General features: G+C 38.5%; 1 protein-coding gene across 3 annotated transcripts in view; it reads right to left on the reverse strand.

Annotated features, from left to right (window-relative positions):
* Positions 1 to 2,502: 2,502 nt before the first annotated feature.
* Positions 2,503 to 14,384, reverse strand: part of macroh2a2 (macroH2A.2 histone) — a 44,483-nt gene continuing 32,601 nt past the window's right edge. For 2 of the 3 annotated variants that reach the window (XM_072583563.1, XM_072583564.1), the window contains exons 8-10: positions 8,417 to 8,591; positions 5,207 to 5,248; positions 2,503 to 3,189 (exon numbers count right to left, since the gene is read on the reverse strand). In XM_072583563.1, coding sequence (XP_072439664.1) covers positions 3,024 to 3,189; positions 5,207 to 5,248; positions 8,417 to 8,591 — 383 coding nt within the window. In that variant the 3' untranslated portion in view covers positions 2,503 to 3,023. The remainder of the gene's footprint in view (positions 3,190 to 5,206; positions 5,249 to 8,416; positions 8,592 to 14,384) is intronic. The other variant, XM_072583565.1, reaches the window with a different exon arrangement.

Consider the following 14,384-nt stretch of genomic DNA (forward strand, 5'->3'; position numbering starts at 1 on the left):
AACTTTAGCTAATGAGATTGTAAAGTAGATAAATAATTGAGTTAGAGAATTCAAGATAATGGGAGAATTTAAGATATTAGGACATCACAGATTAAGATGCAAGTCTACCACATTGTTATTGTTAGATGAAGTTGCTAAATTATGTCAGTGAAAATTGTCAGAATTAACACTCTCAGGGACTAATCTTCGTCCTGAAATAAGTAAGAAAATGAGGTATTACGGATTTCAAAGCCAACATTGAATGATATACAAGGTGTATTAGAGGAACAGTTTTGTACTGTGACTGAAGACCAAGATTTAATAACATCTGATTAAACATTGACAAGAGAATGGATACAGATGTGTCTGTACTGGGCCACAGATGAGACCCTTAAGTTTTGATATGCCAACTCATGGTACAAAATGTTTGAGAGGAAACAGTTTAATGCAGATGACTGGCCATTAAAAGACCAGATTCATCAACATGCTGTTTATGTTCAACTTGACAAAGCTTAAGCTAATTGTGAATTTGAGAATTACTATTTTTTCTGTCAAATATCTCTATCATGATAGCATAGACAGGTGAAGGTGCTTCAAAAATAGACGTTACTTGCTGTAGGCAGATATTGTAGCCCCATTAGTTGAATAGCTGGTCCAGTTCAGTTTCCAGTCAATTGATAATGGGGGAATTCAGCAATGGTGATACCATTGAATATCATGGGATGATGGTTAGATTCTCTTGTTGGAGATGTTCATTGCAGGGCACTTGTGCGGTGCACATGTTACTTGCTGCCAGTCAGTCCAAGTTAGAATATTATCCAGATAGATTTACATAGTCATGGGCTTCAATATCTGACAAGTCTCAACATCCCCACTGCTGCCTTTACAATGGAAGAAAGGTCATTGATGAAGTAACCTACAACACTGAGGAGTTATGCAATGATGTCTTGGGGCAGAGATGACTGACCTTCAGCAATCCTAAGTGTTCTCTTTTGTGCTAGGTTTTTCTCCTATTTCCAGTGACTAGTTTTGTTTGGGCTTTTTCATGCCACACAGTCAAATGCAGCCTTAGTGTCAAGGGTACCTCAGTTCTGGAGTTCAGCAGCTTTGGCAGAACCCCAACTCTGTCAGAGAGCAAATTATTACTCAGCAAGTGATGCTTTATAGCATTTATTTTACTTTACTGATTTGAGCGTAGACTGAGGGAAAGGCAGGCTGCTTGGTTAGATCTGTCTTGATTTGTGTACACAGGACATACAATTGGCAACTGACTGGCATTGGAAAAATTGCCCAAGTATCGCTCTACTGAAACAGGTCTTCAGCACTGTTGCTGGAATATTGTCTAGGGCACATAACCTTGGGAGTAGTCAATGGCTTCAGCCATGTCTTGATATCACAAAGCAATTGCTTCTCCTGCCCTCTCAACATAAAACCCACTATTTTCTAGCCCCCTCCAGTTCAAAGTGTTATATTTTTAAAAAAAGTTTCTCTTTCCACAGATGCTGCTAGATCTGAGTTTTTCCATTTTTGGTTTGTTTACGGCTACAAATTCTGAAGTAGCAAATTGAATATTAGTTGTGTACATAGGCTTTAAAAAGTCTCATTCTACTTTTACACATGTAATTATGTTCGCTACCAAAATATCTGTAGAAACTGTATTCCAATGCTACCTAACATGTTTGAGATTGGGTGTGCCATTAAGCTACATTTATTGATTCATATTCTGACAACATGACCTCATTAATACAGCTGCCACATGGGGAAGGTAGTTTGCAATGACTATCTGGTGATATCCAAACTGTAAAGGTGCTGAATGTTTAAATACTGCTAAATGCTGGTTTTCCCCTTGAATTAGTATACTTGGGAATTGAACCTAGATAAAATGCTTCAGTGAAATACATCTTTTTTCAGCAAGTCAAATTCTTTACAACAATTTCTATTTGAACATTTCTTCATTCTTTTAGCATACGTTAACACCAAGTCTAATCTTGTACTCCTCTCATATTCCCAGAGTAGATTTGTTGTAATCGTACATACTATGATGTAGTTAAGGTGCTTTCTTTACAATGCTGGAAATGTCAGTTAATTTTCCCTGCATTTTCTGATAGTAAAAAGGTCCCCACAATACAAAATGCTGTTGTAATGTGCCTATCTTAAATTTTGAACAATGTGTGGCTGAAATGTTTGCTTCACTAGAAATGACAAAAAAAGCTTCAAATCTTGTGCTAGTGTCTTTTTAAAAAATCTGTAACAGTCAAGAATTGTACTAAGAAAAACCACAAGTGCTCAGTTAATTTTTTTTTTAAAAAGAAGAAAGTCAACACACTTGAGCATAATGTCAAATTAAGATTACATTAAACAATGTTAAATAGACTTATTCATTAAGGACAAATCAGCTGCAGTTATGTGCAGCTTAAGTGCCATTTTCCACTTCAAAAAAAGTACTTAATGTCATGTCAGATTTGCTACATATTTCCTTATAATAGACTACCTTCCTATCTAATATCAGAACCCCAATACAAATCTTTTTTCATTTTTATTTTTTTTTAAAAAGCCACACTATCAAACTACAGCAAACAGATACAGAGAGACAATGCAGCCAACCTGCTGCTTCATTTGTTCCTTTACACACTGGAATGTAAAACCAATGCACTAGCTTAACAAAAAGGAAACTTAAAAAACACATATACATGGAATCATAAAACAAACTTCCACAAACCTTTTTTGAAAAGTTTAAGTATCTGTAAAATCACCAAAAAAAAAGAAAAAGATGCACAGTATCAAGGTTGTTTTCTGATTTCCACCCCCCTCCACTGAAGTAAATTTCAAACTTTTGCCTGCTTGGGAGGAGTTCTATAAAAAAATGTAATCAAAGTTCAGACTTCAAATTTCAGAATATGTTCTTGATAACAGCTCATAATTTGCACCTTCTCATTTACTTCTTAAACATACACACCCACACACGCGCACACAAATCTGTATTATCAGACAAAAAGCTGTTAAAATCCCCAGCTTTCCATTCTTAAAAAAAAATTAAAAACACATTACTTTGTGTCAAGTCTTGCCATTTCCTGCACATAGATACCGATGCTTTCACTGTCGAATAAGACAAAAAATATGTTCTTCAGCGATGACGACGTTGTGTTAACAAAATAATTGGAGATGGCCTTGAGGATGAGCTGTGCTGCGATATGCTTTGGGAAACAATTTCTGAAGGTAAGAAAGCAAATGAACTATTACTTCATTTATTACACTTCATTTCAACATTACTACAGCAATAGACATGGTGAATGTGTATCAAAGACTCATAAAAGGCAAAACTGTGTAATGCTTTGCAGATTGACAACTTCAGGATTGTATATAACAGCCTATTTATTGATTTATCAATTTGAAATTGGTAACACTAGACTGTTCAATGGCCAGTTACAACATTAATTGGAAACATCCCATTCTAGAAAACATAATATTGAGTGCACACAACATGGATTCATGTGAGACTACGAATACTTGGCAGTATTATCATGAACCATAATGAAGATTTATGGAATTTTAAAATTAAGAGCTTTGCTGTACTGATTAGGCAAAGAACTTTTGAGAATTTTAAAAGAATTTTGGTCAGTTATAAATTTCTTTTACTCATGCAATTTGTATTAGAGGTCACTGCATCTTTAAAAATGGAAGTGGTATCAGTTTTGGATTGTCATCAGGAGACAAAGTGTCAAAGTTCTCTAAAATAATAAAATGCAAGGGACAAGAGCATTTTGCTATCAATTCACTGAAAAATAAGTATCCCAATTGCTTCTGTGAACAAAAACATTTGCTAGGGGGAGTTTTGCAAGTAACTAACCTTATTAACAGGTTTAAATTAATGGACTCCCACAAATGCCCAGCTGCATGAAAAACCTTTCGTTCTACCAAACAAAATGTTGTTCCCAAATGCAATGTTGTTTGAGTTAGAACAATATAAATTTCTTGATGTCTTAGTTATTATTCAGGGTATCTATTTTGTTCTCCAATTTTCCACAAAGGTCTCCTGAGTGTCTGACCCAGGTTACAATTTTTGTATGGAGTGAGAAAAACAGTTTTCTTAAGTGCCTTCCTGTCAATTGCAACTTCAGATTGACCAAAGGAGAAATAAGCACCAATAATACAGCAAAATTATCCATGACACAACAACACAGTCTGACTGCTCATCGTCAAGTTTCATCCACAAAGTTGTTGGCCATGATGTTCACGTCTTTAGAACAATTTGTCTTCAGTCAAAGAAGCAGTACATGATTTAAACCACTTGCACTACTGCTGCATCAGTGCACAAACTCCATGGAAAATGTTAACAGTGGAGGTTTTCTATCATATTGGCTGTCTCAAATTATCTTCAGAGATGAGCAAGAGCCCATGTGGGAATCCAGTTCTGTATTTGGTTCAAGTCTCCACCTGAATCTCTCTGGGACCAATACCTTTAACCATTTCCAACTAGAACAGTGTTAAGCGTGCAGTATTACTTTAGTATTTTGCAGACTCATGGCCATTATGTAATGCATCCAAGGACTGTCAGAATCAAGGTTAGAGGCCAACTCAGTGCCATAAAGTGTGACATGAGAACACATTGTTGCTTTGAGCTCTGTCTAGAACATTCATGTTCAGGTCCAGAAATCTGCAGATCATGACAACAAAGTGACAGGTAACAAGAGGGGTTACCATCCTTGTCTTTCATATTTAAATGGCAGTGGGAAGACTAAGTATCGATATTATCTTTAGTTGGTACACGTTTTGGTTTTGAAAAGCTACCACCTGCCCTACGTCTATGTTGCAGTGGATCACCTCCAGCTGCACATTTGACCAATTCTAATCCATAGCCAAGCAGAAGCATTTGAACTGCTGCAAATAGTGTCAGACTTCCCTGAATTTTCAACAGCATCATTCTGTCAGATTAATATGTTTCATAACATTGCAAAGTGTTTACCCTGATCAACCATTAATGTCTTTTTAATAAAATGAAGGCTTTGAGGAAACATTTAAGCAGTTATTTGGTGGATCAGAGTTTCTAGTTAACCAGTGAAATAGTTTTAAACAAGATTAAGGAATTACTAGGTACGAATAGTGGTGGTCTCTCAAAGCACCAAGTTTGGCAACCTACCCTATCTAATAGTAATGAACAATCTTCAGGTTCAAGGATAATATTAAATATGTGCATGACCACCATAGTAGAAGCAGTTGAACATCCTACCTTGATTGGTTTGCAGACCGACCTGAAGCTCGAGAGCTGGTCCTGTCCATTGACATGGAAATCAACCCCAAAAGACAAAAGAGTTTATTATTAATTTTAGGAGGGGGGTGATCTACATTGAGAGATCCCACCGTGAAATCTGCATAAAATTACAGAACAGAAACAGGCCTTTTGGCCCAACTGATCCAAGCTCCACATGAGCCTTCTGCCACCCCATTTCAGTGGTGCTCTTCCAAAGGCATACCTTCAATTCAACTTAGTCAGCAACTGGAGGGGCAATGGGCTATATCAGATTTGTGGTTTAGCTTAGTGCCAAAACCAAGTTGTTACAATTTCGTGTTTGTTAGGCAAAATAATTAGCAAAACTGGAATGTGTTAATGATCACTAGCAGACTGCAGAAAGTTTGTTGCAAAGGATCTGTAATGTTTACTTGTTTACCTTTGAGAAGTGATGACATTTAATATCAGAGTAAAGAATGAAATGTCCTTCACTTTAAGCTCAAAATGGAGACTGTGCTTAACACAGTCTTTCTTCTCTATTTTAGAAATTTCTGTCTACAACCGTTTACCATTACAAGTTTTAATATTTATTTATGGGAGTGGGGTCAGTTAGCTCAGTCGACTGAACGCTGGTTTGCGGTGCAAAATAATGCCAATGGCGTTTGTTCAATTCCTGCACCGGCTGAGGTTATCATGAAGGACTCTCTTGCTCAACCTTTCCTCTGACCATAGTGACCCTTGGGTTAAACCACCACCACCACAGAAGCTGCCTTATGGTCCAGTAGGACTACAGTGACTTTATCTACTTTATGTATGGCAGTAGTTGTTAACTGCCTGAAAAACCAACTAGTCATTTATATAGTTTCAGGAATCAAACTATGGTCACGTGGCAACTTTGTTTAAATTTGTGTGTTCTCACACCTTTCCCCGACTTTTAACTTCTTTCAACCTACAAATCATTGAAAACTCTGGACTCTTAGTTAATCCCCACTTCCTTCAGACATCCAGAATCTAAGTTCTGCAATTTCTTTACAAAATTGATGTTCCTCCACCATTAAGGCATTACTCAACACCTCATTGATGCTTGTTCCACTGTCTTCACCTTTAGGCTGGTGCCAGTTTTTATATTATTCCCCTATTAAACAGAGACTACTTGTTGTATTAAAAGGCACTATATAAAACATTTGTTGAGGCAAATATCAGAAATGACATGCATGACTTTAGGCAACTAGACCCAGCTGCAGACCCTTTACTCCTCTCAACAAATAAGATTAAGTGGGACAAAATTAATGACCACATTTTAGGTATGTCCTGTAAATCCAAATTCTACCCTAATTCCTCCCACAGTTTGAGATTGAGCAGCAGAGTGACTCATTGGTTAGCACTGGTGCCTCAGTGCCAGGAACCTGGGTTTGATCCCAGCTTCAGGCAACTGGGTGGGTTTCTGTCAGATGCTCCAGTTTCCTTCCAGTCCAGAGATGTGCAAGTTCAGTTGATTGGCCAGCCTTAATTGCCCAAAGCATTCAGGGATGTGCAAGCTGAGTGGGTTAGCCATAGGAAAACGTAGGTTACAGAGATGGGGTGGTCTAAGTGGGATGCTCTTCGGAGGGTGGGTGTGGACCCATTGGGCTGAATGGCCTGTTTCCACACTGTAGGGATTCCACAATTCTATGAGACAGACTATAGGATGAGTTTACACTGCCTTTGTCAAGACATGGGACAAAATTACATTTAAGGAAGAAGATGTATTTCCGCAATGTTAGCCACAGGATCCTCAGGGAAAAGCAGAGAGTTTAACTATTTGTATCTTAAAATTTAAGGCAATGAAACACCTTTATGAAATACATGGCCATCACCCTTCTGACAATCCAGGAAGTACAACTCCGGCCTATAGCAACCAATATGAAGAGTGTCTGCTTTCATCCAATTGCCAGGATCTTCTGCAGTTACAAAAGGAATATATCATTCCCCCATCATTGTACCTCTTTATACTCAGTCATTTCAACCATCCCTCAAAATAGTCACAAATGCAAAGTTCATATCTATAGAAATCTCAACTCGTTTGTTGACTGCACGTGAGCTCATTTAGAAGACTGAGTATTTTTCAGGCAGACCTTGTTATTCGAGCATTGAGCTAGTTAACTTTCCAAAACACAAGAAGGGAACCACCATACTAATCCAATTGACAATATTTTGGCAGACATGTATTTGTAGCCTTTAACCTCAACCATCAATGGCACAAACTGAGAATAATATGAAATTCAAAACATAGTTCAAGACAGAATTATTGCTAGTCAAATTTTTGTTTGTCCTTTGAACTTCATTTCAAAGGTTATTTCTCACTCCAAGAACCCAACACTTGGCAAACAGAACCAGAGGGTCTCCTCTGTGGGATTATGATGCTATGCCATGAATAAATAAAACCCCGTGTAGCTCGATAGACACCATAATCTTGTATAATTAGCTTGGTCACATGTGGAATCATTTGCTTCAAGAGTGCTCAGCTGAAACTGTTGATCTCCTCGTCCCCTCCAATGCCCCATTCATTTCTAGCTGATCAAAAATTGGAAACAATGAAGTCAAATAATCACACACTGTATTGGTCACAAAGTCCAATGATTCGATCTTGAAGCCATTTTGTTGAATCTTCCGCATGCCCTAGAAACTTAGGTAGATATCTCCCGAGTGTAAAGGGCTTTTTCGAAAGCATGTTTACTAGCAATTCTAAATACTATTGAGAGCCATGCAAAATATGACTTTTTTTCATGCAGCATGAATATAGAAAAAGATATCATAAAACTTGGTATGGCAGGACCTGCTTGGGGAATTCCAAAATGTAGGAGCTATTATGCACTGTAGAGCAACACATTAATTGAAATCATCTTAAGTTAGTGTCACAATAAACATCTTGTCATTGGGTAAAGAATGTTTACTTCCATATTTTTAAAATAAATCGTCAGACCATTTAAAAAAATAAAGTTTCACCCCACAATACATTTTTATTTAAGATGTCAATTTCGAACAGAGAAATTTAGCTTGCAGTTTCGCCAAAATGAAATAAAGACATACCAGTTAAATATTTGCACAACTACAACACATTTCTGTGTTATTTTTAACTAAAAGCAGAATTACCCAGTATATTAAGTGGAATCCTTAAACCATTATTTTTAATAAAGTAACCTTCCAAATGCTAACAAAAATAAATTTTACCTGCTACTGGCAATGGATGGGAAAGCAATGGATTTAAGTTTCTTCTCATCTGCCAAGGTCAGGCAATTCTTCACAGTTTTTTCCAGTTGCTCTTCACATTTATCCACTCCCCACTGTGGGATATTGCAGTGAATTACGAACTTTGCTGGCAGACCAGGGGCCAGACCCAAAACAGCTACAAGAGAAGATTAACTTGACAATTAACCCCTTCAAAATGATAATTATTGTACCTCTATGAAAGATTTTTTTAAAACTAGCACACAAACAATTCATAAGTGTGCAAATTGGAAGGCCGGTCACTAGATTCATATTTTGATTTTAATATGCACATTTCAAGGTCAAGGTAGTAAATAACATGCTATATTTTTGTATGCCTGTTGCTTTATACCCAACACTACTTAGTGTTATAAAATTTCTACTTTTGCAATGTAGGCAAGTGCCACAATTATGATTTGCTACTAAAGTGGGACCTGCCAATGCTGACCTGGCAGTGTTCCATTCCATGAGACGATAACTTGTATCTTGATGGTCAATGAGCATATTAGCCTCTACTATATTTGCAGCAGCTGAAGACAGTGGGCTTGAAATTAATTGGCCTTCATTTCCACTGGCCCAGCTTCTCTACCAATTAAGTTTATTTCACTTCCTCATTTCTTTTGACATCCCTCTGAGGAGTCAGCCACCAGAGATCATGTCTGTCAGAACACTCGCAGTTGTTACCAATGTCCACTATCTTCATATCTCACTTGCAAGTCCTCATAGCAGAAGTATGGATATCCAACAGATTGTAATCCAGTGGCTGATTTATTGTTCAGGTGGTCTATGGCTAGGGGGCTGCCTATTATCCGGTGAAAGTGACAAAGCCACCATCAATGCTGTTGACTTAAACTGATAGTATGTCAGGGACTGTGTATCAGATCTCAGGAGGGCAAGGCAAGGACTGAACAGTTTTCCATTGGTTTTGATTTGATTTTATGGGCGGCACAGTGGTTAGCACTGCTGCCTCACAGCGCTAGAGATCCGGGTTCAATTCCCGCCTCAGGCGACTCTCTGTGTGGAGTTTGCACGTTCTCCCCGTGGGTTTCCTCCGGGTGCTCTGGTTTCCTCCCACAGTCCAAAGATGTGCAGGTCAGGTGAATTGGCTATGCTAAATTGCCCGTAGTGTTAGGTAAGGGGTAAATGTAGGGGTATGGGTATGGGTGGGTTGCGCTTCGGCGGGGCGGTGTGGACTTGTTGGGCCGAAGGGCCTGTCTCTACACTGTAAGTAATCTAATGTAATCTAATCTAAACAGACATCTTTTGTCAATGAATGGGAGATAGAAGAAAGCAGTGGGAAAAAAAAAGTACTTTCACCTTTGTACACCCTCCCTAATGCCAGTCTGTCTCAACCAAACGTCCCCACTGGTTGAACAAACAACAATGCAAACATCACATAAGTAATGGTAGCTTGCTTTTTAAAAAAATGCAGCAGTCCCTTCCACAATAATTAGATTTTAAAATAGACAGTCTCTCATTTTGGTCATCAAAAGTACATAAAAATGCACGCCATTTTATACAACTGTGTCAGCGTCAGATGTGGCAGGCTGTGACCATTGCAGTGCTGCAAGGATCAATGCTTAAGCCCTAGCTCTTCACAACCTATGGTCAACTGTAATACTTCCAAGTTTTGCAAAAAAAGAGCAAAAACTGACTTACTTTAATTGTATAAAACACTGCTGAGCACATAGAATACTGTGCGTGTAAATTTGGTTCCTTTGTCTAAGAAAGGATATACTTGCTGTAGGAGTACAGCAGAGGTTCAACTGACTGATTTGTGTGATGGAAGGACTGTCCCAAATGGAGAGACAGAGAGAGAAAAGAGTGCACCTCTATTCCGAAGTTTAGAAGATAGGCAGGCAATTACTAGAAACTTACAAAACTCTTAAAAGGGATAAATGGGTCGATGCAGAAAAGAAGTATCCCCTGACTGCAAGGTCTAGAACTAGGGGATAGAACCTTCAGAATAAAAATTAAATCATTTAGGGCTATGAGGAGGAGGAACTTCTTCATTTAGAGGGGGTAAATCTTTGGAAGAGGCTTCAGATAGGTCCAGAATCCTGTGAAAGCTCAGTCACCACGTATGTACAATACAGAAACTGATATTCTAATTGTGACTGTGTGGAATTTGCACATTCTCCTCATGGCTGTATTCCTTCCACAATCCAAAGATGTGTAGGTTAAGTGAAATAGTCATGCTAAATTGCCCATAATGTTCAGTGATGTGTAGCTTAGGTGCATTAGTCAGGGGTACATGTAGAGCAATAGAATCCGGGCAGGTTATTCTTCAGAGGGTCGGTGTGGACTTGTTGGGCTAAAGGGCCTGTTTCCACACTGTAAGGATTCTATAAACCTTCTTTAGTTTTGATCAAATGGAATCTGAATGGGTAGAGCTTAGAAACACCAAGGACAGAAAACAATAGTGAATGTTCTCTATCAACCCCCAAAACTATAATGATAATATTGGGGAAGGCATTAAATGAAATGGTTTTCTGGGTAGAATGGTAGAGGAACCAACTAGAGAACTGGCTATCCAAGATTGTGTTCTATAATGAAAAATAAATAATTGGCAATCGAACTCTAAGAGGCCCCTTTTGCGGAAGCGCAACTCCAGCATGAAAGAGAGTGTTATTGAATGAGGATGATGTATTTGATTCTGAGACTCAGGTCCCGAGTCTAAAAAGGTAATTACAATGGTATGAGGCACGACTGGTCTAATAAAATCTCCAATTTATCATAAAGGGATGATACTGAATGGGAAATGGCAAACATTTAAAGAATACAAGGAGCAACTCCAACGATTGTTCATTTCTGCCTGGCACAAAAATAGAACGGAAAAAGGAGGCCAGAACACGGCTAACAATGGAAATTAATACAGTATTAGATCCAAGGAAAGAGCATACAAATTGGCCAAAAACCCACAGTCCTGAGGGAGCAGTTCAGATATAAACAAAAGATGACAAGGGATTAAGACAAGGAAAATCGAGAACAAGAATAAGCTTGCAGCAACAGAAAGAACATTTTGCAATCAGTTTGTATGTGAAAAAAGGTGAGTGAGGACAAACCCAGGTCTCTTACAGTCAAAAACAGGGAAGGTTATAAGGAACCAAGAGATGGCAGACCAATTGAATATATTTTGGTTCTGTCTTAATAAATGAGGACATAATGTCCCATAAATGTCAGAGAACACAGGGTATAGTGACAGTGAGGAACTGAAGGAAATCAGCATCAGTAGGGACATGATGCTGGGAAATTAGTGAGATTAAAGACTAACAAATCCCTAGGGCCTGATGATTTATAGCACAGAGTACTTAAGGAAGTGGGTTGAAAGGTAGTGGATGCACTAGTTGGCCACCTTTCAAGATTCTAAAGACTGTGGAACAGTTCTTATTGATTTAAGGGTTGCTGATCTAACCACGCTGTATTAAAAAAAGAGAAAAAGCAGGGCATTATAGATATCAGTACTAGGAAAAATGCTAGTCCACTATAAAGGTAATAGCAGAGTACTAGTAAAACAATGACAGGATTAGGCAGAGTCAGCAAGGATTTATGTAAAAGAAATCATCCTACCAAATTTACTGAAGTTTTGACAGGATGTAACAAGCAGGAGCCAGGGGATGTGGTTTACTTGGACTTTCTGAAGACTTTTGATAAGATCATACAAAAGGGATTAGCATATGTGCTTGGGGAAGAACAGGGACATCGATGGAGAAGTGGTTGGCTAGAATCAAATTGAGTAAGAATAAATAAGTTTCAAACCCACCAAGTTTGCAGATGACAAAGCTGGATGAGAGGATGAACTGTGAGGATGCAGAGATGCCTCAGTATGAGTCATACAAGTTGAGTGTAAGCAGATGAAGCATAATGTGGATAAGTGTGATATAATCCACTTTGGTAGCAAAAGCAAGAAGGCACATTATAAATGAATGAAGATAGATTGGGAAAGGGGAGATACAACAAGATCTGGGTGTTACTGTACACCAGTCACTGAAAGTGAACAAGTAGGTTCAGCAGACCTTCACCACTACAGGATTCAAGTACAGGAACAGGGATGTCTTGCTGCAATTGTACAGGGCCTTGGTGTGACCTCACCTGGAGTAATGTGTGCAGTTTTGGTCTCCTTGTCTGAGGAAGAATGCTCAATGTGGGGAATTCAATATAGCTATACCATACTGATTCTTGGGCTGGTAGGACTGACATATAAAGAGAATCTAGATTATTCACCACAAAAGAGAGACCGGACTATATTCACTGGAACTTCGAAGAATTGGGAGGATCTCATAGAAACCTATAAAATTTTAGAAGGATTAAAAAGGTAAATGCAAGAAGAACATACGAATGGAGACCCAGACCAGTAGTCACAGTCGAAGGATATGGGGTAGGCCAATTAGGACTGAGATGAGGAGAAATTTCTTCACCCAGAGAGTAGTGAGCCTGTCAAATTCTCTGCCACAGAAAACAGCTAAGGCCAAAACATTGAATGTTTTTAAGGAGATGGATATTTTTCTTTGGGCTAAAGGGATCTATGAATTTGGAGAGATTGCAGGAACAGGGAACTAAGTTGGATGATCAACCATGATCATACTGAAAGGTGGAGCCAACCTGAAGGATTAATAGTCTACTTGTGCTTCTTTTTTCTTTGTGGAAAGTGAAACAAAATTTGACATAGATTCCAATATGACTTCCTGAACTTTGGAGTTTCTTCTGCACTTCCAGATATCCAGCATCCGAAGTATTTTGCTACTCTGTGATTTCATAGAAAAGCATAGAGACACTAACTGGTGGACACCAACTCACATGTTCTCATGCTGGAGCATACGCCAGTAGGAAACCTGACCAAAAGCTGATGTTCAGAAAAAAAAATGAATGTCCTGTGCAGTCTGCAGGTGCACCATACTCATCTCGTCTGACAAATGAATCAATAGTTGATGTCAGCTTTCTCAACACAAATGCACAACATGACATGCCCCACAAATTCAATTGTGATAGTCCTCACAGCCGCTTAGCAGTGATATGAACAGCTTGTCTCCCACCACCTCCTAGCTAATTAGAGGAGTATACCTTAAATATTCACATTCGCAAGGCACCTAGATCATAGACAAGAAACCACAGTGACTCACTGAGTAGTTTACAAATAATGGCTCAGCTAACAACATAATTACAGTAACTGTTTCAGTGTTTTGAATGCCCTTTACAAATTATCAAATACTATTTACACTATGCACAGATCACTAGGTTTTTATCTGTCCCTGTGGAGACTGCAGACAATTAATACACTTCCATGTGATGACAAAATCTTGGAATGACCATGGCAAGAATGATTTCCTTGTGAAGGCATATATTTCATGTAGTGCCAGGCATACCTTTGTTTTCAGGGACTCCGCAACCTTCAGCTAAACATTGTTAGATCAGTAAACCCTCTACAACAATGTCATGCTGCATGGATCCCTCTTCAACCCCCTGGATATGGCTGCCATTGTTACTTTGTAGTGCACTCTCAGTCTAAGTCCTCATCATCTTAAATCCTATGTTATTGTCTAGTGTTGAACTTTAGTTCTCTTGCATAAAAGATGTTGTGTTTGATGCATGGAAAGTATGCAGATATGTAAGTAGTTCTCTTTGTGGTTGCAAGCCAGTCAGACAAGGAAAGGTAAGCTTCTCATTTAAAAACCAATAAGGTCCGTCATTGAAACAAGGGTGGAATCATTTACACAGTGAATCGGAGTGAAGTAAACTTTGTGGAGAAACCCACCATCATCTGTGCTTAAGAGGCTGCACTTGTGGGGAAGACAAAAAGGACATAAATTTAGGAATAAATGCAGGAGAGAGCAACTGTCTAAGAGATCAGTATTAAAGCCCTGAAATGACTCTGCCATAACAAAATTAATTTCTGACGTATTTTTTGTGCAATATTCAGGGCCTGTCAAGATGA

The sequence above is a fragment of the Chiloscyllium punctatum genome, chromosome 13, assembly GCF_047496795.1.
Source record: "Chiloscyllium punctatum isolate Juve2018m chromosome 13, sChiPun1.3, whole genome shotgun sequence".
NCBI classification, from domain to species: domain Eukaryota; kingdom Metazoa; phylum Chordata; class Chondrichthyes; order Orectolobiformes; family Hemiscylliidae; genus Chiloscyllium; species Chiloscyllium punctatum.